Source organism: Carassius auratus, chromosome 1 (genome assembly GCF_003368295.1).
Source record: "Carassius auratus strain Wakin chromosome 1, ASM336829v1, whole genome shotgun sequence".
In the NCBI taxonomy this organism is placed as follows: Eukaryota; Metazoa; Chordata; class Actinopteri; order Cypriniformes; family Cyprinidae; genus Carassius; species Carassius auratus.
This window is the reverse complement of record NC_039243.1, coordinates 19,175,772-19,203,059: the sequence shown is the minus strand read 5'-3', so window position 1 is coordinate 19,203,059 and position 27,288 is coordinate 19,175,772. Positions and strand designations below refer to the sequence as shown.

At 36.5% G+C, this 27,288-nt stretch overlaps 1 protein-coding gene across 5 annotated transcripts in view; it reads left to right on the top strand.

Moving 5' to 3' along the window:
• The window catches only part of LOC113097601 (runt-related transcription factor 1-like), a 51,337-nt gene that overhangs the window by 13,465 nt on the left and 10,584 nt on the right, over positions 1–27,288 (top strand). For 2 of the 5 annotated variants that reach the window (XM_026262895.1, XM_026263010.1), the window contains exons 3-6: positions 19,670–19,926; positions 21,049–21,205; positions 25,470–25,574; positions 27,100–27,267. In XM_026262895.1, the coding sequence (XP_026118680.1) occupies positions 19,670–19,926; positions 21,049–21,205; positions 25,470–25,574; positions 27,100–27,267 (687 nt within the window). Of the gene's footprint in view, positions 1–17,186; positions 17,658–19,669; positions 19,927–21,048; positions 21,206–25,469; positions 25,575–27,099; positions 27,268–27,288 lie in introns of those variants that run through there. The other 3 variants (XM_026262989.1, XM_026262998.1, XM_026262948.1) reach the window with 3 other exon arrangements.

The window sequence follows — 27,288 nt, the reverse complement described above, 5'->3', positions numbered from 1 at the left end:
TGTGTGTGTCATGAGATGTCACAAAGACCCTTTCAGTTAGACAGTCTGAGAGTTCCTAACGGTGGCCTTACAGCTGCAGCTTCCTTCCTCTGCAGTATCAGCTTCACAGGAAGCTGTTTTTCAGTATTTTCACAGTTGCAATATTAAGCCCTCACAAAACCTGTAGTGGTACCAGGACTATCGCTAGTGGGGTGGAAACCGGTGACAATTATAGGGGCCCATGGATGCGGAAACCAAGAAAATTAAAGACAGAAAATAACTTACTGCGCCTGACTGAATTACTTTGTAGTTTTAACAAGAATTGATCTGGATTTAGTTTAAACAGGAATGACTATGCAATGATATTTTACATTTGATTATTCTGTTTTTGAACTTGAACGCCTTAAAAAAATTAAACATAGTTTAATTTGCATCTATGTTCCATTTATTTGTGCTATTTACACTATTTCAAATAAGGCCCACTGGTACAACCTGCACTGGGGCTGCGCAAGCCCTAGCCATGGCCCTGGGTGATACATTGTACAGTGATGGTCAGATAGCTGTAATATGGTTGTTTTGTATGTGGTGCTACTATGGTTTTGGGATAGGTACCATTGTTACCATGGTACTAATATGGCTTTTGGACATGCAATGTGGTTCTATATGGTTTTTGGACATTTGGACATTTCTACAATTCAGAACTAATTTACATATATTCTCACATTTCTGCCTCCTCTTTTCTGGCCTGTACATTAGATTCCTCGATACTGTGCAGTATTTGACTGCGGTCACCTCAAACTTATTTATTTATATAATATCTGTCCGTCTGTCTCTTTCTCTTGGACCACTGAAATCAATTCTTCAGAAAGATGACTCACTTTAACACACAAATAGTTCCATCTTGCATGTCTCCTTTTAAAGCACACATGAGGCAGTCTGTATGTGCTGCTGCGAGAATGCCATCCGCGAACTTTACGATGCACGTCTGCTGCAGTAATTATGTTCGTGTGACTCAGCGGCTCTTGGCTAGTGTCCTGGGCCCAGTTAGGATCACCTGTTTCCAGCACAGTCGTCCGGGCGCCCGTGTGTGTGTGTGTACATGGTGAGCTATGCTTAGTCAGAGGAGAAGGCAGCGAGCAGCAAAGCAGTTGTCTATGTTTAGTCACAGCATCAGTGATACAGCACACAGCCGGACAGACTCTCCTCTGGTCGCCGTCTGGCCGAGGAAGAAAGCCATAGTCATGCCACCTTGTCTCGCTCCGTTTAGCGCTAATGCTTAAACACGGCCGTGTGGAAATTGACTTGCATGAACTTTTTCAGTGTTTATGGACATAAGTACTATAAGGAACATAGGAAAGGAGCCTACAAAGACAAATTACTACAAATATGATGATATGATGAACAATAGACACACAGGAACTCTAATATCAGTAGTATTCATTAGTTTTTGTATGTTAAAAGTGGCTGTACACTGATAAGCTTTTTCTATCTATCTCTGATTCTCTTACCCCATTGCCAAAGTATTATTTGCATTTGAATATTTGAATATTGCAAAGTTTAAATTTATGCTCAAATTAAATTTTATCTTTAGACGTAAATTTAGATTTAAAATTCCATGGTGATTTTAGAGCTGTTGAAATTATTTACTGTATGTAACCCAAGTACTTTATAAGTAACTGTAATTAAATTGCCTTAAAATGAGCAGTAATCCTTTACTTTACTTTTCACTGGATAGGTAATTTGGTTGCACTTTATTTTACAGTACGAATACTAACATGTACTTATAGTGTGCTTACAGTGTATTTATCTAAGAAAGTTCTGGTAATACAAGGTAACTACATGGGGTAGGGTTAGGTTTAGGGGTAGGTTTAGGGTTAGTGCCTAGTTATTACATTGTTATTGTAATTACTATAATAAGTACACAGTATTTTTGTATAGTACATTAATTCCTTTGTTTAACCATTCTAACTGATTGCTAGACAGACTTCTATCTGTATTAGGAAGAGCTGTTAAACGATGTCAGTAAACAATGAAGAGGGAGAATGTGAGCAGAAAACTTATCGGCCAATGCCGATACTTGAAAAATGCCAAATGTCGGCCGAAATACCACTAATTATTATTACAGCATAAGTTCAACAATTTTGTCTTGGGAGAAATTATGAGAAATATTTGAAGGAGATTTAAAATCTGAAAAGAAAAATCTTTCTGAAACCTGAGAAATCTTTTGATTGCAGGCTTTGGAACAGTTTGGGACATTATTGAGATTTCTTATGAAAGGAGACACAAATTATATCGTTGGGTCTTTTTCCTCAGGAGGAAACATCTGAGAAGCAGGATACTTTCCATTTGTTCTCCATTTAAACCAATCTCTGTGCAGAATAAATAAATGACCTTTGTGCTGTTTCTTTCCAGTAGTCTTGAGACAGTAATGCAGACTGTCTGTGCGATCTGTCCTCACAATCTCTGAAATCTATGGGAGTGAATTACAGACTGGCTTCTGATGCCCCGCCCCCTCCACTTCTGGACTCCACCCATGGCTTGAAGGAGCCTGGACCATGTGGCAAACTGGCCCAGGATCTGAGAGTCCCGCCGGCCCGTTTGATCTGCTTTCTGCGCTGCTCCACACAACATCCGCAGCACAGGAAGAGGATCTCTAATAAACCCTCTTCATTTCCTATTATTTTCATTTCTCTACAATGTCCGTTCTTGCTAAGAAAAAAAAAAAAAGCCTATACATGCTAAACTGGATCAGCTGGTGACCATTGGAACCTTGACACTTTTCTGTGAAATTTGCCAATTTGAGACCGTTTATACTGGTTTTAGCACAGCATTGTCCATCTAAAACCAGTGAAAATGATTATTTTTATTTTACTTTCAATTTTGGGGGGTGGGGTGTTGCAGCCTTTCTGTCTTAATTTTACAGGAAAGACCCAAAACCAGGGAAAGAGAGGAAGGAATGAGTTCAGGACACATATATATATATACTTAATTTTTATTTTTTATTTTATTTTTATACTTAAATTTTTTACTTAAATTTAATATTTTTAATTAAATTAAACTTTTTTTTTCCAGATGGAAAAAATATGTTGTACAGGTTTTATTGTATATTATCATCGTTAATCCTTTGTTTCCTTTGTAAACTTTTATAATGTTAAGACTTTGCCTCTACCTCTTCTTCATTCTTTATTTTTTTTTTTTATAAAAATGTAATAATTTAATTTGTAAAAAAAAAAAAAAAAAAAAAAAAAATAATAATAATAATAATAATAATTAATAATAATAATTAATAAAAAAATATAAAAGTTTGAAAACTGTGTATGTAATGTAATAAATAATTAATATTAAATATAAAAGTTCAAATATGTGTATGTAATGTATTAATATAATTGTGTAAATAACATTGCTGAAGTACAAAATTGAGCCCCACCCTACATTTTTTCCCCTCTGAATGCCCTGTTTGAATCTGAAATACTCTAGATCATGTGACCCGAGCTGTGTCGTAGGTTTGTCAGTACAAGGCCTTTTCTTCATGAGAGCAGTCAATAAAGAATCTGTCAGGCTGTAGATCCACGCAGCCGGTTCACTGATACACTCTTCAATGATCCAGTAGAGACGCCGGGCCAGAAACTGGCAGCAGCAGCTTACAAATATTGATCAGTGTCTCATAAAGCTTGAATAGACTGGCTGAGGATAGGAGGGTGTTGCCATTGATTGCAACATGGCTCTTGACAGGAGCCTCTTTGTTTCTTTGAAGACTGTAACTGAGAGCACTAATCGCTCTTTGACAAACGGTTTGTCTGATGTTTTATAGACACAAATGATCTGTCTGACTGCTGAGATGTTTAGGCTGGATGTGCAAAGACAATAGTCTACTGTTCGCTGTCATCAGAAGCGAGGAACAACTGCAACGGCCTTTGCGCAGCCCGAGGCTAAACGCATGAGAGGAAGTAGTACCAACTCCACATTTCTTTCTTTTTCTAAACCTGTCTCTCCACCTGCGTCTTTGCCTAAGTGTGGTCAGCACTTTTCCTGTCGCAGCATCTGTTGGTGAGTTTCTGATGTGCTGGTGGATGTCTGGTGGTGAGGCCAGATGCAATCACTGATGGCATACCAACTTCCCACATTCCCCTGATCTAATGCCACGAGGCATCACAAGCAACATTCAGGGAAACTGCAACTCTCTACATGCTAAAATATCCTTTGTTACCAACAGAATGCTTCTCCAGAATTGATGACATGCTATACAAAAATCCGCTGCTGAAAGATACATTTATTCAAGCGACACTGTATATTGTTGAAGCTTTTTATCTAACAAAAGTCAGAATTGTTAGATAAAAAGTTTTTTTTTTTTTTTTTTTTATTCACTGGTCGAATTAAAGAAAAAAAAAAAACAATTATGAGAAATAAAGTCAGAATTCAAAGAAAAAAAAAAGTCAATTGCAAGGTGAAATCACAACCTTTTTTTTTTATTCTGTGGCAGAAGTAAGACTTAAAGTATATTATCTCTTCTAACATATTGTATTGTATCTATCACCTATGTATATTTTTACTGCAGCAGTGCAATTATTGTAAACTAAAACTATTAAAACATAACTATAAAACGTTAAATTAAATAAGTATTATTACATTAAAAAATGTAAATGAAAATGAGAAATGACCCCTTGGCAACCCACGTTACTAAAATTACTAAAATTAAAATTGAAATAAAAATAAATTAAAGCTGAATATAAAATAAATAGAAATAAAATAAAGTGACAAAAGCATGTGACAAAATTATTACTTAAATTACTTTTATATCTACTTAAATTTACATTTAAACTTAAAGAAGTAAAAAAATAAAAAATAAAAAAACATTGCAAGATAGACACTTTCTTTTAAAGTCCTTTTATGTCCTAATATTTTTTGCAGTGTAGCTTCTCAAGTGAACGTATCTGATTAATTTGAACTGCAAAACAAGACAAAATACTCGTTAAAAATAGGTTTGCGTTGTTTGTATCTCATTTCTAAAACAGTGTTTCTCAAAGGAGATCTATGTATAATTTTTTTAAGGAAAATGCTGAAAATGTATATTACGGTAATTAAATGTATATTCATGAAAAATGTATATTCATTCATTTGTCATGCTGAAGATATGTTGCCTAACAACAGAAGTTTCTGAGTAACTTCATATCAGTCCTGTCTGATTAAAGTGTGTACTCTAATAAGTAGTCACCTGTCACATTTGGCCTAGTCCATTTGATTACATTAGCTGCAGTTAAGCGCTGACGGTGATGGTGAACGACGTTTCAGAAGCTTGCGGTCATTCGCAATGCTTGTGGCCACTTCATGCCACACTGTCCCATCACTGCTGCCCCAAAGCAGTGAGACCACAACAGGAATTGCCAATATAATGGTCGATACTGGCATGGAGCAGCACATGGTCAGAGCCACTCTGCCACACCACAGAAACCCTCCTAGACTTTGATAATGGGCCATCCGAAGCACCACAAGCCCGATGGGATCCGTCCCCAAGTGGACCTCCACCATACTTCTGCGATGTGGTTAATGACTTTGCCATTTGCAACGTTCCTCACTGCTCGTTTAGGAGCTTTCTGTGTGTCCATTGCTAATTTATTTATCTGTGGATTTTTACGCGACGATCCCGTTTCCTGGAATGTTTTTCTGGGTAATTTGGGAGGCCCTCATCCGCATAATAGTTTAAGTGGAGGAGAGAGCGATGAGCAATGCTACTGGAGGAGGACTGAAAGTGACTTTGGTCCCAGGACTATGAGTTATTCATTGATTTTGTAGGTGACTAATGACTTTTTTTTTTTTTTTTTTTTTTTTCTCACGCTCCTAGAGGGAGAAAAGCTGGACTGACCACACCAAACTTTTTGGCCTTGATGTGGAGGACGGCTTTCTTAACAAGAGTTCTGGTTACCATCCAACACACACACCATAGAGAAACTCGAAATGAACATAAAGTAAATAAAAGAAAATAATAATTGAAAAACAATTATTATCGATTGTTTTTTTTTTTCTCAAATTCACATTTGCCACAATTATTGACACCCCTAAAACTTATTATGAGTCAAATATCGCTAACGTTTATTCCCATTCATATTTACATGTTTTAGCAATTGAGGGTGACTAGAAACCTTAAATTATTTAGCTATGCCTTCCTATTTCACATGATCATAAATATGAGGAAACAACATCACCATCATCCATCACAATGAAAAAAATTAAATAACAGTCAATGGAAAATGTTACAAATCTGCCTGGAAGAAAATGTGTCTATATTGTCTTAAAGCAAGGTGAGGAAGATAGTGAGTGGCCAAATATAACAGCAGGAGAACTGCAAAAACTAGTTGAGTCTCGGGTCACATTGTTTGAGAGTGTAAAAAAGAAAAAAAAAGAAAAAAAGAAATAAAAAGGAAAATGCTCTCATCCAAAAACAAACTCTTTTCTTTTCTTTACAGCATTTCTCAAGTTTATTGAAGTTTTTGGGCATTTGTTCATGCACAGCTCTCGCCACAGCATTTCAGTCAGGATGAGCTCTGGACTTTGGCTGGACTGCTGCGAACCCTTGATTCTTTTCTTTTCAGCCGTTCTGTTGTCGATCTGCTGGAGTGCTTGGGATCATTGTCCAGTTGCATGACCCAGTTTTGGCCCAACTTTAGCTGTCAGATGGATGACCTCAGATTTGATTCTAAAATACTTTGATATACAGAGGAGTTGATGGTAGACTCATTGACAAGACAAGCCCAAAATCATCAGTCCTCCTCCAGCATGTGTGACTTCTGGTATGATGTGTTTGTGCTGAAACACTCTTTAGGTTTTCACCAAACATGCTCCTGTGCATTATGGCCAAACATGTCCAGTTCTGTCTCATCTGTTCAAAGGACATTGTTCTAGAAGTTTTAAAGTTTGTTCCGTCACAACTTTTGCAAACCTAAGCTATTCTGCCATGTTCTTTTTAGAAAGAAGATCCTTTCTTCTGGCAGCCCTTTCAAACATGCCATACTTGTCTGGTCTACATATTGCATTTCTGATCAAATAAATGCAGCCTTGGTTGAGCAGAAGAGACCAAAAAAAAAAAAAAAAAAAAAAAAAAAAGATATATATATATATATATATATATATATATATATATATATATATATATATATATATATATACTACATATATAATGTACTAGTGTTTGAGAGCTTCTGGTGGACCAGGAGAAACTGGTGAGTGTTTTTGTGTGTGTTTGAGGTCTGAGCTCTGAGGCACTGTCTAAAGCGCCCATCTGCTGCCGCTGACCACAACTCATCCAGCATTAACCGCCAGCGTTGGTCAGGCCGACCTTCTGCTCAAACAAAGCTGTTTTGTTTGTCACTGTGGCTCTGCGGTCCACGCTACATAATCACAGGCTCGCCACAACCCAACAACACAGAGGTGACACAGTTGTCTTTCTCTGAGCTCATAATCTGTTGGTGAATCCCGGAGCTCGGATTCAGAATACGGTTTAAGTGAGTAAACAAAGAAATGTCTGCAGTAAAACACAGGACGGATATACAAGGAAATGTGTGCAGTGGATGAAGGGAGGCACTTTGAGTGAATCAGTCGGGTTTAATTAGAGGCTTTGTGTTGTGTGGAACAATAGCAGTTTTCACAGGGTTTAAGTTGTGTCTACATGATTCATTTGGAGACAGATGTCACACCACTACATGCATTTCTCAACTGTAAGTAAGAATGTGAGCGTGGGATCAGTGAATATTGCCTTTGCAATGCTATTTTGCTTTACCATAAAAACGTTCACTGAACAGCTTCACACATGATGTTTTCTGGTTCACCAGCCATTTCTGTATCAAAACAGTATAGAAACAGTTTAGAAATTCATACCAGCCTTGGTCATTTCAGCAGGGAAAGTTATAAATCTTAATGGTTTTCATATTTAATTTTATACCTGTTGTATTTCATAGGTTTTTGGTATCTATGGTCAGTTTTTTTTTCATCAAATTTGTTCTGCTTAGCAATACAAATAGACATAACCATTTACACTACCATAATTATAATTTTTTTATTCTCTTCTGCTCATCCAGGCTACATTTATTTGATCAAAAATACAGTAAAAACTGTAATATTAAGAAAAAATATTAGAAAATTTTCAGCATCATTACTGCAGTCTTCAGTTTCACATGGTCCCTCAGAAACCATTCTAATATGACGATTTTCTGCTCAAGAAAACATTACTTCATATTTATCTAGAAACTGTGATAAATTTAATTTTTTTCAGGATTCTCCGATAAATAGAAAGAACAGCAATTATTTGAAATAGAAATCTTTTGCAACATTATAACTGTCTTTACTGTCACTTTTTATCAATTTAATGCATCCTTGTTGAATAAAAGTATATATTCTTTCTTACTGACCCCAATCTTTTGAACAGTCATTGTGTATTTTATAATATAATATAATATAATATAATATAATATAATATAATATAATATAATATAATATAATATAATATAATATAATATAATATAATATAATATAATATAATATAATATAATCATTATGTAATTTAGTTTTATTTAAAAAAAAATAATGTTTTTGAAATAAGCATCTTTAAAATTCTAATTATTTATTACTGAAAACTAAATATTATATATTGTAATATTTTTATATACTGTATAGGTTGAAAATATGTTTCATATATTTTCTACTTAAGTAACTTCTAACAAGTGTATTTTCATCTATTCTCAGGCTGTAATGCGATGGTGAGCAGTCTTTGAGTGTCTGTCTCTGTTATCAAACTCCTGCTTCTCATTTCCTTACGCATCTCCGGCTCTCGGTCCTGCCACATCCTCGCGTCCTGTACCAAAGTCAGCGGCTCATCACAGGCTCTGCTGCTTCTAGTCCTAAACGTTCTGTTAATTCAGTTTCCTTCCATATTTACTTAAACAATGTCTTGTAAATGTTGTTAAATTTGCTTCTCATTGAGCTTAAAGCAGGCGAGTAGAGACAAACCGTCTAGTCTGCCGATTGGATTGAACTCAAGGTTAATAACATTGTATTTGAAAAGCATTGCATGGTGCCTTTCTCAGATATAGAAACATTAAGTCAGCGTGTGCATGTGAAATCCATTTTTGGAGTAGTTTTACAGGAAACCTCTGAATTATGGACATCAGTATTGCTGGGATCTACGGGTATTACTGGAATCCCTTAATCAAGGTAATTTTAGAAAATATTCAATTAATCAAATCTTCTCTGCTGCTTCGAAATAAATATAAACATTAATGACCAATAATGGTATTATTCTGAAATCGTACTGTATAACTGATTCCAGCTGAATATATTTATCACTCTACTTTAGATTTATACATGACGGAAAGTTTCAAATGTATTTAGGATAGATGACCTGCGGCTAACGAGACTTTATGGTTGCATTTTATGGAAGTCCCTATCAAACATTGACGCCGGCGAACGTCAGTTTAACTCGCAGCAACACTCATGTGCAGTAGTGTGTGTGTGTGTGTTTTCATCTTCAGCTGCAATATGTCTACTCATCCATTCAAACTGCACTAAATAGTGCCCGAGGCGGATCTCTAGTCGTCTCTCAGCCTCCGCCCACACACAGCGCTCCAGGCAGCAGCAGCAGGCCGAACCGGGCTGAGTGCGCACCTCAGACTCTTACAGGACAGTCGAAACCACCAGAGGCCGGACTGTAAATGTCTTGCCTTCAGAGGAGCTTCAAGTTGAAGTTTGAAGCCTCTCCTAGTGATCTAGTGTGAGACCTCCTCTGCTAATATCTGTTGAAACTGTCTAGTCTAGTAAATGTCTGTACTGAGAGCATAAACCTAGCGTCAAAAGCCTGTAAAAATCCAGTGTTTAACTTCTTCTTCTTCTTGTTCTAGCGCTTTGGTTATTTCTTCTCAGCGTCCTGCTACCACACCATCATCCTGTGTGTCAGAAAATCAATCAGTGAATTTTAGAGGAAGTTCTTGTTGTATGTCTCTGAGGGGCTTCTGAATAATTCACTTCAAATGGTGACCCTCCAGCCCGGGCTGCAGTGCACTGACACGTCCTCAACGCTTTGACATTTCCCCACTCACCACCATGCTAGGGTGTTCTGGATGCTCGCTAGGGTGTTTTGCTTGGTTGCTAGTGGTCACTGGGGTGTTAAGGGTCATTGCTATGTAGTTGCTAGGGTGTTTTGGGTGGTTGTTATGTAGTTGTATCATTTTAGTATCAATGGTGTAGGGTGTTTTGGCTGGTTGATAGGTTGATTCTTACTGTTTTCAGAGCACCCTTAGGTTTGTTATATTGCTTTCTAATTGCATACTTCTCCTCAACAAGCCCGATGAATTATTATTCATGCATATAGCATAATCATTCAGCGTTTATGTTATATATACCGTATTTAGAGTATTTTAAAGTTGCAAGCAACATCACAGTTTAAAGCTTTGATACAGAATTAATCTATGCAGCAAGTCACTTTGGCAATATCAGGTTTGCAAGCCATTTTAAATGCACTGTGTGTGTTTATATTCTGCTTTAATCCTTTGTAAGTATTTAATTTAGTTGTTTGATATTAATGTAGTTGATTGTGCGCAGTTTCTTTCCCAAATGCAGTGTGTGTAGCCCATTAGAATGTGCGGCTGTCGGATTCTCGTTACAGTATACGAGGCCTCTGGGAGCCGTGATGGAGGTAGATTGAAACTCACAGCGGGATCATTCCATGTTCCGTTGTTTTCCTCTTAAGGGGCAGGACAGCCCCTCTATGAGCTCTTACAGCGCTTTGGTTTAAAGCTATGCTGCAAACACAATTGATCTGAGGCAGGTGTTCACTGGCAAGGGATCAACTCAGTAGTGCTCATGGACAAGACTAGAGGACCATGGGAAAATCAGTGCCTTAGACTGTGGTGACCTCAGATCGAGTCCCCATATGGGAACGCTCTGATCGGCAGCAATGTCAATACAGCTGGATGAAGTGTGTGTGAGTGTGGCCCTGACCGAAGGACATCTGTGCCTGTCCAGTCCACATCCACACACAGATATAGTGTTATAGTGCATCACATAGTCCATGTGTTAGTCTCTGTACTTTGAGTTTGGTACTTCTGCTCTAACATATTGTCCTGCTGTCTGCTGTAAGGCAACATTCTGAGCGGCGTGGAACCGTGTAAGTAGAACACACTACATCAGCAGCAACTAGTTACTTCATGTAAATAGCAATTACATGGTGAATCACAGTTGAGTCCAACAGACTTTAACTTTAGGAAATGAAATTCTAATAATTCAATAATAAAAACAACAACAACAAAAACTATTTTTTATTTAAATTCTTTTTGGTATTTGAAGAGGCTTTTAATGTATTATTTAAATTCACATTTAAATTTTATACACACACATGTAGCATTTAAATAATTATTCCTGAGTATGAATTCTACTTGCAAATCTGTTACTGGTGCTGTATTTTTGGCCTTCTTGTAAGAAGCGTTGCTTACTATGTCTTAAAATACTGTCTAGTTAAGCAGCTTACTAGGTTGTGTGTGTGTGTGTGTGTGTGTGTGTGTGAGAGAGAGAGAGAGAGAGAGAGAGAGAGAGAGAGAGAGGGGGGGCAAAGTGCTTTCTCTATCACTTGGCTGTGCTGCTAAACGATATGTCAGAAAATCAATTAATTACTTTTTAAGCAGCAGTTAACGGCATCCACACAATACAGCTGCATGAATTATTAAAGAGGACAAAAGCTGAGTTATTTTCCCCTCTCTCTCCCTTAACTAACCTCCCCATACAGTACAGAGGCGAAATGACGGACTGAAAGGAGAAATGCTCAAAGACGATTTGATAAAACATACAAAAATTAGGGAGCAACACGGTGAAAAAGGAAAGACTTATACATCTGAAGAAAGTAGAACACATTCTTGTGATGCTATTCATTTCTCATCCAGTGATCTGATCTGATCCTCATTCATTGTGTCGCTCTTACTCTTACCGGATGATGACTATAGTGAATCTTTAGAGGGTTGTTTTTTTTTTGTTTTTTTTTCACAAAAGTATTTTTAGGAGAAACATCGGAGTCAAATACTTAACTAAGCCCTCCATTAATTCCTCAAAGCAGTGAAGGTGCAACCTATGAGCAATTTTCCTCTTGGACAATAGGGTACATGCAATTAATAATATATTATTAATATAGCTTGCAAAATAACATTACATTTTTAAATTAGTAGTAATTTTCCCGCCTTTTGTTTATGAATAGAGAAACCCACTCCCGCCTCCTTTTTTTAATTTTATTATTATTATTTATTTTACATAAATGTGATTGACTTTGAGCTGATATTCAGCTCCTGATTGGTTTGCTCAGTAGTTTTGGCAGCATTGATTGTCGGGCCCCAGGAAGCGATTATTGATCCTGTGTGCCCAGGACTGCTGGCCCCAGGGTGGCCCATCTCTGGGGCCCACAGGGGACAGACTGCCTGCGGGCAGTAGAGAAAATGACATCTAAATCTGTTCTGTCTTCCGTTGTGTGCATGTGATAAATGAAAGTGTAAGACTGTATAGATGTGCATTTTTTGAGAGTTCGCTAGAAAACCATGTGGTCTGTGTTGCGTCTTTCCACATCCATCTATGTGGTATTAGCGGTGACAGGACCTGTCAAATACACCCCAGTCGTAATGTTATGACCCGAACAAACTTACTGTGGCTTACCAACTTTTTCCTGCTACCCACCCAGACATCCAAAGTCCTCCAAACCCTTTGAAACACGAGCTGTGGTCTTTGCCAGTGTAAGTCTGAAATCTCTGATGCCAGCTTTCATATGGAGACCAAAATAGACATAGGCACCATCAGGGCTGTTCTGGGGTTAAAATTCGGTCCTGGACAAATCCAGCCCATCCGGACCCATGAGTTCCCCCATGAATGATTTACTAGGTTATAGGGCCTTAAAATGGAGCAAATAAATTAATATATGAAACAGCACAGAAACAAATAATGATAGAGATTACTGAATTCACGGCAATTAAAGCAAAATTAATAATGCATTTTTGTCACATAGTAATGCACTTGACAGTAAAGCACTGATTTTGAGCTAGGATGCAGAAAATGTACTGCTATGAAAATCTGTCATGGTTTCCTCACCCTCATGTCGTTCCAAACCTGTATGACTTACTTTCTTCTGTCGAAACACAAAAGGAGATATTTTGTAGAATTTTACCTTGAAACCATTTTGGTTACCCTTGATTTCTATACTATAATGGGCAGACATTTCTTGAATGTCTCAAATGATCTTAGTTAATGTTCCACAGAAGAAAGAAATTCATTCAGGTTTGGAAAGACATGATGATGTGTAAATGATGAATATTTAAATGTTTGTGTGAACTATCCCTTTAAGAAATTTGACATTTGAAAATAGTTAACACCTGATTTATATAATACACTGATATTTATTTTTAATCAGGCTCTTATTGAATTAACATTTAGTTCAATTACAATTAATTAGATCTAAACATTTAAAGAGAAAGACCCCTGTTAAATTATACTTTGATAACCCTAATGAAATTTACTATTGTTCTTGCCTAGAATTCAGAGTTTACTATTAGGTCACAACAGGTAAAACTATGGTCCTTATTACCATGTTTATATGTTTTTTTAAATAGATAAAAAGCAATAATAAACTTAAATAAAAAAAAAGAAATAATGTGAAATATTATTAGAATTTAAAATACCTGTTTTTGTTAGTTTATAAAAGTGTTTCCTGCCAGGTTTGATTAATTTAGGGTAATTCAATATACATGTATTTATAAAAAAATATTTATATATATATATATATATATATATATATATATATATATATATATATATATATATATATATATATATTTTTTTTTTTTTTTTTTTTTTTGACCTGCAGTGACTTTGTGCTAGAAAATCATTTATGATTGGCGTGCAGGTTATATTATTTATATTCACAAGCTCTTCTTCACACACTTCACCTGCTCTCTTATGCGGTATTCCCATTTTCAATGCATCAAGATGGAGAAAGCATGAGACAGGAGGGGAAAATCAGTGGCTAAATGAAATTAGCAGGTTAGAAGTGCCCTGGGGCAGTGAGACGGACCTGTCTCCTGAGGCCATGGTTCCTGATGGGATATATTAGTGTTGACTGCATGTCAACTTTTCCTCCGTCACCTCTTCTCTTAATCTGTATTTTGTGTAATATGGAGCAGGGTGATGGGAGACACGAGGGTATAAATGCAGCGAGGTGAAGGAGGGAATCCATATCTTGAACACTGGATTGAATCAGAACTGCTCGAAATGAATTCAGGTCCCTTCAAAACACCCGGACCGCTCTCATGGGCCATGTACTTCATGAGAAGGAGCCGAAGCAGCAACACACTATTTGGTAAAACAAAACTCTTCTAGTTTGTCAGCTTCTGTCATATGTGTCTCACTTTCGTTCTCCATGAATCACATCATCCGTTGTTTTTTTTTTTTTTTTTTTTATTGTTAGTAGTTTCTCTTGTTTTATCACTTTAGAATGTGAAAGAGGAACTGTTGAAATAGGGAACAACGACTTCTTGTACCTTCATTGTGTGTGCTTGTGCACTATCAGGCCTTTGTTTTTCTTTTCATAAGAATTTTAAATTCTCTCATTTGCTTAATGCTTAGTGTTAACCAAATACAAATATGCTGACATTAATGATGATAGTCTTATAGATAGATCATATTAGCATGTTTTTTTCTTCTTCTTGAAACCTTTGGCTACTCCACTGCAGTTGCCTCGTGGATTTTGTTTCTGAAGGCCAAATTATAATTATTGCTTTAAGTTAGAGGAAATATTTTTTAAAGGAAGAAACTGACTGCATCATATTGTTTGCTGTTCTTGTATACAGTTCTATTTTATTCAGCGTGTTCATCCTCCATGACTCGACCAAACGTGATCAGATATTTGTAACCCTACAACTCTTGTCAATATATTTTATAGCCGACTACAAGCGCTATTGATTGCTCAACTTTCAGAGCTCAGATTACTCTAAATCAGTAAAACACAAGACCGAGAGCCTGCACATCTAAGACCTGCGGTGCCTTTGTGCTAGAAAATCATTTATGATTGGCGTGCAGGTTATATTATTTTCCCTGGAATTGATCTTTGCTTTCAGATTCAGACGTTATCTCTGCTTTGGTGGCTTGGACTATACTGATCCAAAATTATTATTTATATTAATTTTATTCAGGCACTGAATAAAATGTTGCACTTTTACAAAACTATCATATTAGGTATTATTAAGTATTATGTTCTAAATAATATTAATATAATTATGCCTTGGAATAAGAATATACAGTATATTAAAATGTTATGACTAAGTAGTATTTTAGTCTGTAAGTTGCACGCACACACACACACACACACACACACACACACACACACACACATATATATATATATATATATATATATATATATATATATATATATATATATAAATTTACTCTGTAGGTTTTAAACACATGCACATCACAGCTACAAACGTGACTATTTATAGATTGAAAAGTTTAATTGAAAATTGCATTGAATGTTTTTATAAATGCATCTTTTTTTGTCCTACACTATATCAATCTGCAAAGATCCGTTTTGACATTTAAACTCAGGAAAGAAGCAACTTTATTTTCAGTTGAACCGAAATGCATTACATTTGTTTACAGTAAGACAAATTTCCGAGCAAAACGAAAAAGACTGACTCAGGCATACTTAGTGTAATAACCATGGCTTGTACGGAGGCTGAGTTTGCATTACTGTGACTGATATCAGAATTTGCATTTTGTTTTTGTGTTACACGTTCAGTACAAACAACAAGGAAGATGAGACGGGAATAACACAGACCTCATAAAGCAGGTCTTTACATTTTACCAAATGAATCATGCCCTATCTGTAACCAGAAGAGAACAAGGTCTTTTAGTTCTCTGTGTTATTGTTATGATTGACTCGGACTCTGTTAGATATGACTAATGCAACTTTATCTTGGGAATTTGCAGCATTTGCAGCTTTACAATCCGTTTGAAGAATCCGTCAGATGTTGCTCTAGTTAACATGTCCTTTCATCAAGTGCAGGCACATCTGTAGATTTGTTTCTGATAATGGTGGATGTAAAAGTTCTGAATTTGGCATCAAATGTGATTCTTGGCTGTATTGACTGCAGTATTTACATGTACTGTTATTAGCTAGACGTGTTCTGTTTAGGCATCCCATCCCATGTTTATAATTATTTACTATTGTTATTTACCACACGTGTGGTAAATATATACAATAAAAATCCCCTCATTTCAGGTACCACACTTTCTTTAAATAACTGTCAGTCTTTTGTGAAGGCAGGATCTTTCAGATTAATTCACATTCTGTTCATTTCACTAAAATATGACGAAACATCTCTGTGTTACTTGCCATTTCCACTTCATGCATTCTGTATCAGGACCTAACAGACTCCATATGGCCCATGTAGATCGTCTGCTGCCCCCTTTTGGCTACAAAACAGATTATTTTAGATCATTACGAAGTTACTTTCCATCAGGCATTGTTTCTTTTATATATCCTCTTTTTGTGTGTCTATTTCATTCTTTTTAGAATAAATAATTCTAGATAGTACTTATTTAGATGTTTTGACTTTTCACCGGAATTCATATTTTATTTTTATTTTTTTTATTTTTATTTTTTTTTCTTGACAGAATTTATTTGTGTCAGCAGATTCTTTGCTTGCATGCTTTGTTAGCATCACATCGCATAAGGTTGGTGTTTTGTAACTTTTCTTCTTGTTTCTTCTGAAAAAAACCGAAAACAACATCTGCTGGTGCTTACATTTCCCCCCAATCCATTATATCTGTTCTCTAAACTTTTTAAATATTGTTTACATGATTTCTTGAAATAATGTAAAGGACATAATGATTAGAATATAATCTAATTAAACAAACTGTTCGATTGTTGTTCATTCTACATTTTATCTGTCATTTGATAAGTAACTTAAATCCGGTCAATTCAACAATAAATCAACCATTTGACGAGTGCGCGCGTCGAGCCACGCGCCAGGAATTCCATTGACTGTTCAGATCCATTTTTTCCCCCGATTCGGACGGTCTTCTGATTGGTCGAGCCCGTCGAGGTCTGTCATCGCTGACCAATGAGAACGTTCAGAGGGGAGGCGTATGCAAATGAGCTCTCCTGGCTGGCGTTCCTGCGCTGCCCATTTCCAGTAAAAGCGCGTCGCTGCCGGGAGATTCATTCACAACACATTATCATTCTCTTTGCGACCGCGCGTTCTGTATTCGGGAAGAATACTTTCTCCCAAAGGTTTACCGTTTTATAGAATAGACTGATGCACTTTTTAGACAGTTAAAGACTGACAGCGTTGGCGTCAGGTGCGCGACTTTACGCGCACTTTCTCAAGGATACCCAAGCGCTAGACCATCCTCTCTGATGACTCCTGCTGAAAGAGGAACAACATCTACATAAACTGTTTACAGTTCAGCTCAGACTGAAAAGCAGGGTTTCAACATCACCAAACGGATAGTAAGACGCGCGAACCTTCCACGTCGCCCTCGAGCTCGTACCCTTGATCCGCGCGCGTCCGAATCAGCTGCTTGTCCGGAGCCCTGAATCTTGATCCTGACTGAAAGGGTGTTCAAAAGATACCAAATGGTTTTTCTTTGGGACGCCAAATACGGTAAGAGCGTTTCTCAGCTCTGCGTAACGGCGGTTTCACGAGTCTATTTTTACGCGTACATTTCATAATGCCTGCATGTTCATAGATGTTGATAATAACTGATACATTTAAACTTAACTTAAACCATGACGGAAATGTGACATTCCCATAGACAAAAATACTGCAGACTCTCCGTCTCAACTCAAGTTCACTTTGCTAAGAATGCAAAACTTGGAACGAAATTGCATTAATATGAGAAATGAATCAGCAAAATAAAAAAAAGAGATAAGTTCATGAAAAACGAATGGAATTGGAGTCATTGAAAAGAATAGAGCTTAAAAATAATATTGAATATGAGAGGGATATATATATATATATATATATATATATATATATATATATATATATATATATATATATATATATATATATATATATATAAACATATCTTCCATGATGAACTTGTTTTAAAATATCTGAATTAAGTAATTTTGATATTTATAGTCAGAGAGTTTGAGTATTGTTACTGTCCCAAAGAGTGTAAAAAAATAAAAAATAATAACCTTTTTAAATAAATAATCCAAGTGATTTAAAGTCAGTGTATTGTCACCAAAATTATGGAAATCATTATGTTGTCAAGTGTGTGTCTGCGTGTGTGTGTGAGTGTGTGTGTGTGTGTGTGTGTGTGTGTGTGAGAGAGAGAGAGAGAGAGAGAGAGAGAGAGAGAAGCAACAGAGAAGACCTACATAAACCCTCATGACTGTGTCAGCATTATTAATTATATATATATATATATATATATATATATATATATATATATATATATATATATATATTTATATTCAGGTTAAATTGAATCTATGATTATGAAAATTACTTTCATTAGGTCAGAATGTGAGTACAAAATGTTTGAAAATAACTTCAATATAAAGATTATATTTTTATGAGCTTGTCTTCACACCAAAAAATCTAATATTTAAGAATCTAGTTTTCATCCCATATACTGTGCCATAATAAGTCTTTCCATTTTCATTATTTGGAAAGTCTCATATGATTGGCCTATGTCTGTACGTGTATGGCTTCCCGAATTTGTGCTGTGTTTTGTGCTTTCTGTCTGCAAATGCATCTCTCTCTCTGTTTTCTACACCTTATCTCATTCACCCCAAACAGTCGTCAACAAACTCCAGTTTTAGCCTGATGTAGTGACTGTGTCTGTGTTTATATTGGGCGATGGGTTTGGAGAGAACGCAGTGGCTCTCTGTGCACAGCACTGTAACGTGGGTAACCACACTCATGTGGCATCAATTGTGGTTGGCTGAATGACTGTGGGTCGCAGTGCTATCTGATGGTTTTAATGCTTTTATATGCCTGTGAGGCACTGTTGCATGGGCACCAGAAGTTGCTTGGAAAAAGTTTTTTTTTTATTTATTTTTTTAATTACAGTTTGCATGAAAAAATAAACTAAAAACGCATACACTGAGCAGAGCTAAATAAAATTGAGATTTTCTGCGGGAAAATAGGATGTAAATGAGGGAATAATGACCACAGGCATGAAAAGCTGTGCAATGAGGTGATTTTACTATGGTTAAGTAAAAAGAAAAAAATAATATCTATAATATAAGCCTGGAAGTGTCTTATTGCCTTTATTTAAGATACCAATGTTTAATAAGCAATCAGTTATACTAGAAATGATTTTTATGCCTGGAAATACAGTTCTGAGCAATGCAACATCTCATACTCAATCTTTCCACAAGTGATATTTTGTGCATTAGTGTTATTTTACTAGGGTTAAGAAGTCATTTTGTGTCCCGACTCAAAGTAAAACCACTGTTATACATGGCAGAAAGTGTCTTATTGCTTTTCAAGTGCAGAGCAAAGCAGCATCTTGGTGCACATGTGGTCTATCGTTAAAAGCATTGAATGTTGTTTCACTTTAGAATTGGGGCTGTTTAAAATATACACATTTTTTTTTGATAATGATGTATTTATTTTTTTACGTTTAGTAAAAAGCCTTATGCATGTTTGTATTTCAGAACCTGTGCCTGGGCGACGCTTCACGCCTCCCTCAACAACCCTGAGCTCGGGGAAGATGAATGAGGGGTTGCCCCTAGGGGCTCAGGAGAACAGCGGTGCCGCCCTGGTGGGCAAACTCCGCATGGCTGACCGAAGCATGGTGGAGGTACTTTCCGACCACCCTGGAGAGCTGGTGCGCACCGACAGCCCCAATTTCCTCTGTTCTGTCCTGCCAACACACTGGCGCTGCAACAAGACGCTGCCCATTGCCTTCAAGGTAGCTGACCACAGACTGCTGTTGTCTTTCAGTTACAACTAATGGTTCATATTGGGCAATATGAAGAAGTCGTTTTTCCTCAGGCTCAAGGACATTTAAAAATCCTACAATCTCACATTTGACTTTAATACACATCCTTAATTAAGCTAATGATTTGGCGGGAAGCATCAGTAATTGTTATTAATCTCCTGTCGTCACGGGTGACTGCTACATCTTTCATCATCATCTTTCATCATCACCTTTCATATTTGTCAAATCATGGCAAAAGTGCAAACCACACAGTCTTGCCAAATCTAGAGTGTAGTGCTGTGAGGCATGTGTGCACTCTGAAACAAAGAGCAGAAGAATGTGATGACATTTACAGTTAATATGCAAATAACCTGCTCTTTTAGTTTAGATGTGGAGATATTGTGCAAGTGAATGCAACGCTGAGAGTAAAAAGGATTTGAATGTTGTTTGGTTTTCATTTTCACCCTCAGCTCAATGATTTTGCCTAGTAATTAAGTATTTAAATAAGAGTATAAGTTTAATGAAAGTGAAGTTACAGAAAATATATAGATGCATTTAAATAATGTTCAGTTGTTTTATTTTATTCAGCAAGGATGCATTTAATTGATCAAAAGTGACAAGACATTTATAATGTTACAAAAGATTTCTATTTCAAATTAATGCTGTTCTTTCTATTCATCAAAGAATCCTGAAAAATATATATTTTTTTGAAGGGTAATGTGACACTGAGAACTGGAGTAATGATGCTGAAAATTCAGCTTTGCATCACATGAATAAATTACATATTAACATAAAAAACAAAAACAAAAAAAAACAGTTATTTTAAATTGCTAAAATATTTCACAACCTTTTTACTGTATATTTTATCAAATAAATGCAGCCTTGGTGAATACAAGAGACTTCTTACAAAAACAATTATTTTAATTATTTTAATCTTACATAATAATTTTAGATTTATATTTATTTATTATAATTCTTTACTATTCATCCTGTATTGACAGTTGTGGCTTAGTGTTATAATTGTCATATATTGTATTTTTGGTTTGTTTTTAAAACACAGTTTTGAAAGGTTTAAACGTATCTAACATATTCTCCTCATTCATTGGTTGACAGGTAGTTGCCCTTGGTGACATCCCTGATGGCACGCTAGTCACCGTGATGGCCGGCAATGATGAGAATTACTCTGCCGAACTTCGGAATGCCACAGCTGCCATCAAGAACCAAGTGGCCCGTTTTAATGATCTGCGTTTTGTTGGCCGCAGCGGACGAGGTAAAATGCATATAATGCTTAAAAATATACAATTCACTTCTTCTCACCTAGACATACACACGTTTGAGAAAAGGAAACACAGATCAGGCTCACCGATGAGCCGTGACACAGATATTTTAAAGCCATCATCTGCGTGTGTGCACATGCTTGGTTAAATGTGTATGTTTTCCCATGTGTTTTGATATTGTGTTCAAACACATCAGCACAGACCATTACCTGTCACTTCCACTTCCTGTGGCAGGCAGTCAGTTCAGTCAAATACTGCAGATCTTACATACTTAAAACACAAGGCTTTATGTATACTTGCTAGCCATCCAGCCCTTTTGTACCACCATCTGATTGTTGAACCACTTCATTGTGGTAGCAGAGCACAGCAATGCCGTTTTTGTGGCTTGTATTTTAGATATTTAAAGCAGAAAAAATGTGACTTGTGAGAAAATTAGGAGTAGCTTCTTACGGTATTTGTGATGTATGAATCGTCCAGCTTCTGTAATGACAGAGTAGTTAGTCAACAGAATGACTGGCTTCTGGGAAAACTAGGGGTCCCGCAGGGCTCTATTCAAGGCCCGATGTGATTTCGCAGATATAGTCCTCAGCACAAACACCACTGCTTTTAACCTACATGTCCAGACCTGCGATAAATATATGAAAGCATACACTCTCCTTTGTCCTTCTCTCTTTTGTCTGTGTCATCATTTGAACGCAGCATAATAGAGGCAAATAAGTTGATGTTTGCAGCAGGTGTGCTTGCATGCTTTGAGTGCAGAATGCACGCATTGAAATTGAAAATTTAGATTGTTTACAAAGAAAAAAATAAATGTTTAGTCAGAATTGTTAAACGAAACATATTTGTCCATTTTTCCTGCATGAAAGTCTTGCTTTTCAGTGAATTTCAGACATGCACATCCTCACAGACTGTTTTTTATCCAAGCGTGTTTGTGAGTGTGAGAGCAGCTGCACTCTGCTGCCATGGAAGTGATTAGGTTTAGTGCCGGAAAAGAGTGCAAGTCGAGAAGAAACAGCAAGACCGTGTTAGGTAAGAGAGAAATGTAAACTATGCATATCTACACACACTCTTGCTACTCTGTATTATGTAGACATGTAGACAAGAAAGCAAAGACTAGATCTGTATGGCTTTTTTGTCCATCTGTCATTGTTTTGCAGCATCATGAATAACTTGATGTTTTCAGGCACATTTATATGCACACATTTATAAAGTTTCTTGCTTTGTGAGTTTGACTTGTTCGTGCGCACACACTGCACAGTACTTTACAAAACAGAAACATATAAACAAATTATAAACAAATTCTCCCACTTCACACATGCACACACTATGTAGGGACATTCCCTTGAGAAACGCTCTGCACTTCCTCCCTGTTTGGGCAGTGAGTCTCTCAGACAGAATGTCTCCCATCCAGACGCTAAACCACTGAACCACAGTCTGTGTGTGTTAGTGCAAAAAGGTCTTGTAATGAGTGTGTTAGACAGGAAGAGATGAGTCAGTGATTTGCATTTCTATTTTTTAAGATTTCATATAAAAACTATGGTACTATAGTATGATTAACATACTGATATACCAGTGTATTTACATGTCTACCATACTACATACTACCAGTTTTTGAGTAGTTTTTTTGGAAATGGTGCCGTGATATGATGTACCATGAAAATACCATGGTACTTTTTTTTTAAACTGAATGTTCTGAATATTTTGTCATAAATTATTAGTGCAGTATTACAGCGCTTTAAGTGTGTTTTTTTTTTTTTTTTTCTGGATGTGATTCTTTGTGTTGTTTGTGTGTGAGGTCATGGCAGACAGAAGTGGATCGGTGTTGTCACAGCGACTGCGCTCAGAATAGCACCTGATCCCTGGCGCAGCCGTGTTTGTGTGTGCGTGTCACATCTGTGCAAATGTGTGTGGTCAGACCTCATAGTTTGTCAGATTTTGGGGAACAGCTTGGAGTTTTTCCCAGCTCTGTTTTTCTGGCTGAATAACGACTAACGCGTGTGCGTGTTACTGTACCTTGCTTTGGCTGGAGCACTTAGGCCCATTTAGTGCTGTGTAACTCAAACCTGCTGTTGCCACGAAAGCGGCCACCTCCCTGGGGTCCATCTCATCGCCATAGCGATGAGTGACAGGTGAAGACATCAGGAATTGTGGGTACAAACCCCAGTTCCCATTATCCTTGTAGTCAAATTCAGTATGTCATTTGGCACACATGCATGTCTCACTTATGTCAGACAAAATAAAATCATGCATCTCATTATAATTTGCGTGAGTTTGTTGGCTATAGCAGGAGCAACCAGATTGAATAAATATAATCACTGATTTTTAGTGGAGTCTGTTTTATTTTCAAGACTATTTTGGAGCAGTATGTTGAGGATTTGTTTCACGAAGTTCATCATTTGGCACCAGTAACAACTAAATGGCAATTATACAAAAGACGCCTCAAAACACTAAAAACAAATGTGTAAATTTTATATATATTTTTTTATTATTTAAAACAATACTTTCAACAATAACACATTAACACATTAAATTTCAAATAAACGCTGTTTTTAACTTTCTATTCATCAATAAATCTTAATATAATGCATCATGGTTTCCACGAAAAAAAGAAGCAGCACAACTGTTTGGCCACCTAATAACAAAAATGTATTGGTGAAATAGTATTGGGCGATATTTTCCCCCATATATTATTCACAATATTTTAATTTATGAAATTATTGACATATTTTCATAGCCAGAGAGTGACCCAACTCCAGGGTAAGGCCAAAAGCAGCCTAGTGTTAGTATAAAGCAGTAAGTCCAAAGAAGCATAATGCCTATCAAAGCCCCTTAGCTGTTATAAATTCACTGTAAACCACGGCTTCACGGTTATTCCATGTACGTAGTAAGATTTCATAGAATAAAACAGAGCAAATAAAGTGTAATTATATAAATAAAAACAGTATTCTTCCACCAAACAGTGTAGTTCCTCAGAAACTGTTCCTCAGAAACAGTTGTGGTTCCAACAAAGTGGTTGCCAAAAAACACACAGACGTAAACAAAGGCGTTTGTTTGTAATTTACAACAGCTTTGAACGCAGTTCAACCAATCAGAATCAAGGACCAGAACTATCCTTATTTATAATAATCTATTAACTACATATTATATATTTTTAGTCAAGCAGTATATGGTATATGTATATAGTATATGTCATAAAATATTTCCAATATGACTGAATTAGTATTAAACATGATAACAATTTAACAGAAACATTTCAAGTTACTAATGCTTACGTTGCAAAAAACATTAACATTATCAAAGAACATCATCACTGACTAGCATGAGTTTATGCACTTTATAAAACACTCCTGTTACAATCAGTGAAGCTACATGATGAATAAATCTCTTATTCTTACAATCAGCACAACCCTATTGGTTTTGTAAAAAATTCCTTGGGTAAATCTCATGAAAGTATTTCATCCAAAAATGAAGTTTTATGGGGAAAGTTAAGAATGTTTATAATGTTCTGTAATGTATCCTAATGTTTTACTTAGCTTTTTTTTTTTTTTTTGTATGGTCAGAATTTCATTAAGTGATCAATCTCATAACTGAAATATAATGATTTAAATAAAATTACTATAAATCAAAGGTAGTACATAATAATAATAATAATAATAATAATAATAATAATAATAATAATAATAATAATAATAATAAATAAATTCTTCAACATCCTAAAAAGACTTTACTTTCCTACTTTCAGATTTTATGCCATTCATCTCTTTGGTTGTTTTTATTGGTAAGCATGTGTGCTGGTGTCAGTTCATGTGAAAGCTGTCCGTCTTTGTGTCTCAGCTCCTCTCGATATCTCACTGTATTATTTCATACTCTCTCTTTCTCTCCCTCTATGTCTTTGCGAGATGGTCCATGTGTCATCTGTTTATTTGGGGATGTGGTCACATGACGTGCTGTTTGGCCCGTGTCTCCGCTGCACTGTCTGAACTCAGTTTCTGTTTATGGACACAACAAAGGCGACTTTAAATTCCCTTTTGCATCTGTTTGTGGGGGTTTTATTGTGACATGGCCACTTATGATGGCAGCCATCTTCGTGATAGATCAGCCACAAATGTCTTCATCCAGAATAACACTCACTCGCAGTTTTACAGTCGCACACTCCTTTAAATATGTACTCCTCACAAATATATCCTGTGAAGAAGTGCTAAATATCTTCTGCAAATGCTGAATTTCTAACCTGTTTGTTTTGACTGTATTTTTCAGGGAAGAGTTTCACTCTCACCATCACGGTCTTCACAAACCCTCCTCAGGTGGCAACATACCAGCGAGCCATCAAGATTACTGTAGACGGACCCCGCGAACCCCGACGTGAGTGACGACACATCCAAATATAAATGTATTTATATATATATATATATATATATATATATATATATATATATATATATATATATATATATATATATATATATATATATATATCAGTCATGTGACCTTCAGACACTTTTAAGCATTACAATACTATTTGGGCCCAGATATGTGGTATAGGAATTGCCAACTAGTGTTTTTAGTTAGTTCTCATTCTCATTTGGTTAGTGTAAAACAGCAAACTAAAGCTGTAGGCTTGTCTGTGTTTGGTGTGGTTTGGCTCTTGGTGGCTGGATGGGGTTTCATTTTGTCTCTACTGTGTTTTTAGTCAGTTTAACAAGTAACAGGTGAGATTTAAGTCTGATTTTTATGTTGGTTCACAGGAAACTTTTTATATGCCCCTTACTAACCAGTACATACTAAAGTGATGATATCTGATGCAAATCCTATGGTACTGAATGGTTTTAGCATGTGTACTGTAGGCTACCCCTTGTTATAATAATAATAACAATAATAATAATATATTAGTATTAACGTCATTAATAATAATGTAGTAATTATTATAACTTTAAATATGTATTTATTGTTATTACTGATATATGATTGTATTTTACCTTTAATTTGAAGTAGATTTTTTAGTTTGTTAATAATTTAGTAATTATTATAATAACTTTATAATAATATTCATTGTGTATTAGGTTTTCATTATTATTATTATTACTAAGTTTATCATGACTAAAGGACCAGGGTTGTCATTAATATCGAGTTCAAAAGTGTATATCCTGCCTAAATACTTGAATTGGTATTGCATATTATTGGTGTATTTCTGAATCATGTTGGTTTTAGTCTAGGATCTGTCAGTCAGACTAGTGTACAATGTTTGTGTGTGTGTGTGTGTGTGTGTGTATGTGTGTTTTAATAGCATGTCTTTATATGAGTGCATATCACGCTGTTCTTTCGTGTTGGTGGCTGTGGTGGGTCTATTCCCCGTTGGTCCGTTATTCCGGTCGGGAATCCATTGGTCGGCGCCACCCCGCATATTCTGGGTCTGTCTGGCGGGATGCGCTGGCCTCGTCTTCAAAGCGCTTAGAAATGCTCTCTGATTTCAGCAGGACTTCCTCTCCTCGCGTGCGCGCCGATGACTATGCAGATGAGTGCGGCTGATGGTTTCACACAGCTGCGGCCGCGTCTTTTCTGTTCCTTTCCGTTTGCCTTTTTCTCTCATCGCCTGTGATCATTAATCCCACTGTGCTCTCTATGTGTGAGGTCAGAGGGACACACACACACACACACACACAAACATACACACACATTAGACACCACAGCATCCCCTACTGGTGCAATGACAAGCTCATTCAACATCATTAGTAGGAAGCGAGGTGTACAGAAGTGTGTGTGTGTGGTCAGATCATAGTGTATATGTTGTGTGTGTCTTTAAGTGGCTTTGATTGTGTTAATGGACAGTCAGTACCTAAATCGTTATTTCTCATCTACATTCTGTATGTGTGTGTGTGTGTGTGTCCAGGCCACCGACAGAAGCCCGATGAAGCAGTAAAGCCAGGCGCGTTAGCTTTCTCTGAGCAATTGAGGCGAAGTGCCATGCGGTGCAGTCCACACCACGGCCCTGCCCCCAACCCCCGTCCCGCCCTCAGCACTCCCCCCTTCAGCAGTCCCGCCCACAGCCAGATTTCCGGTGAGTTAGACTCAAAAACAC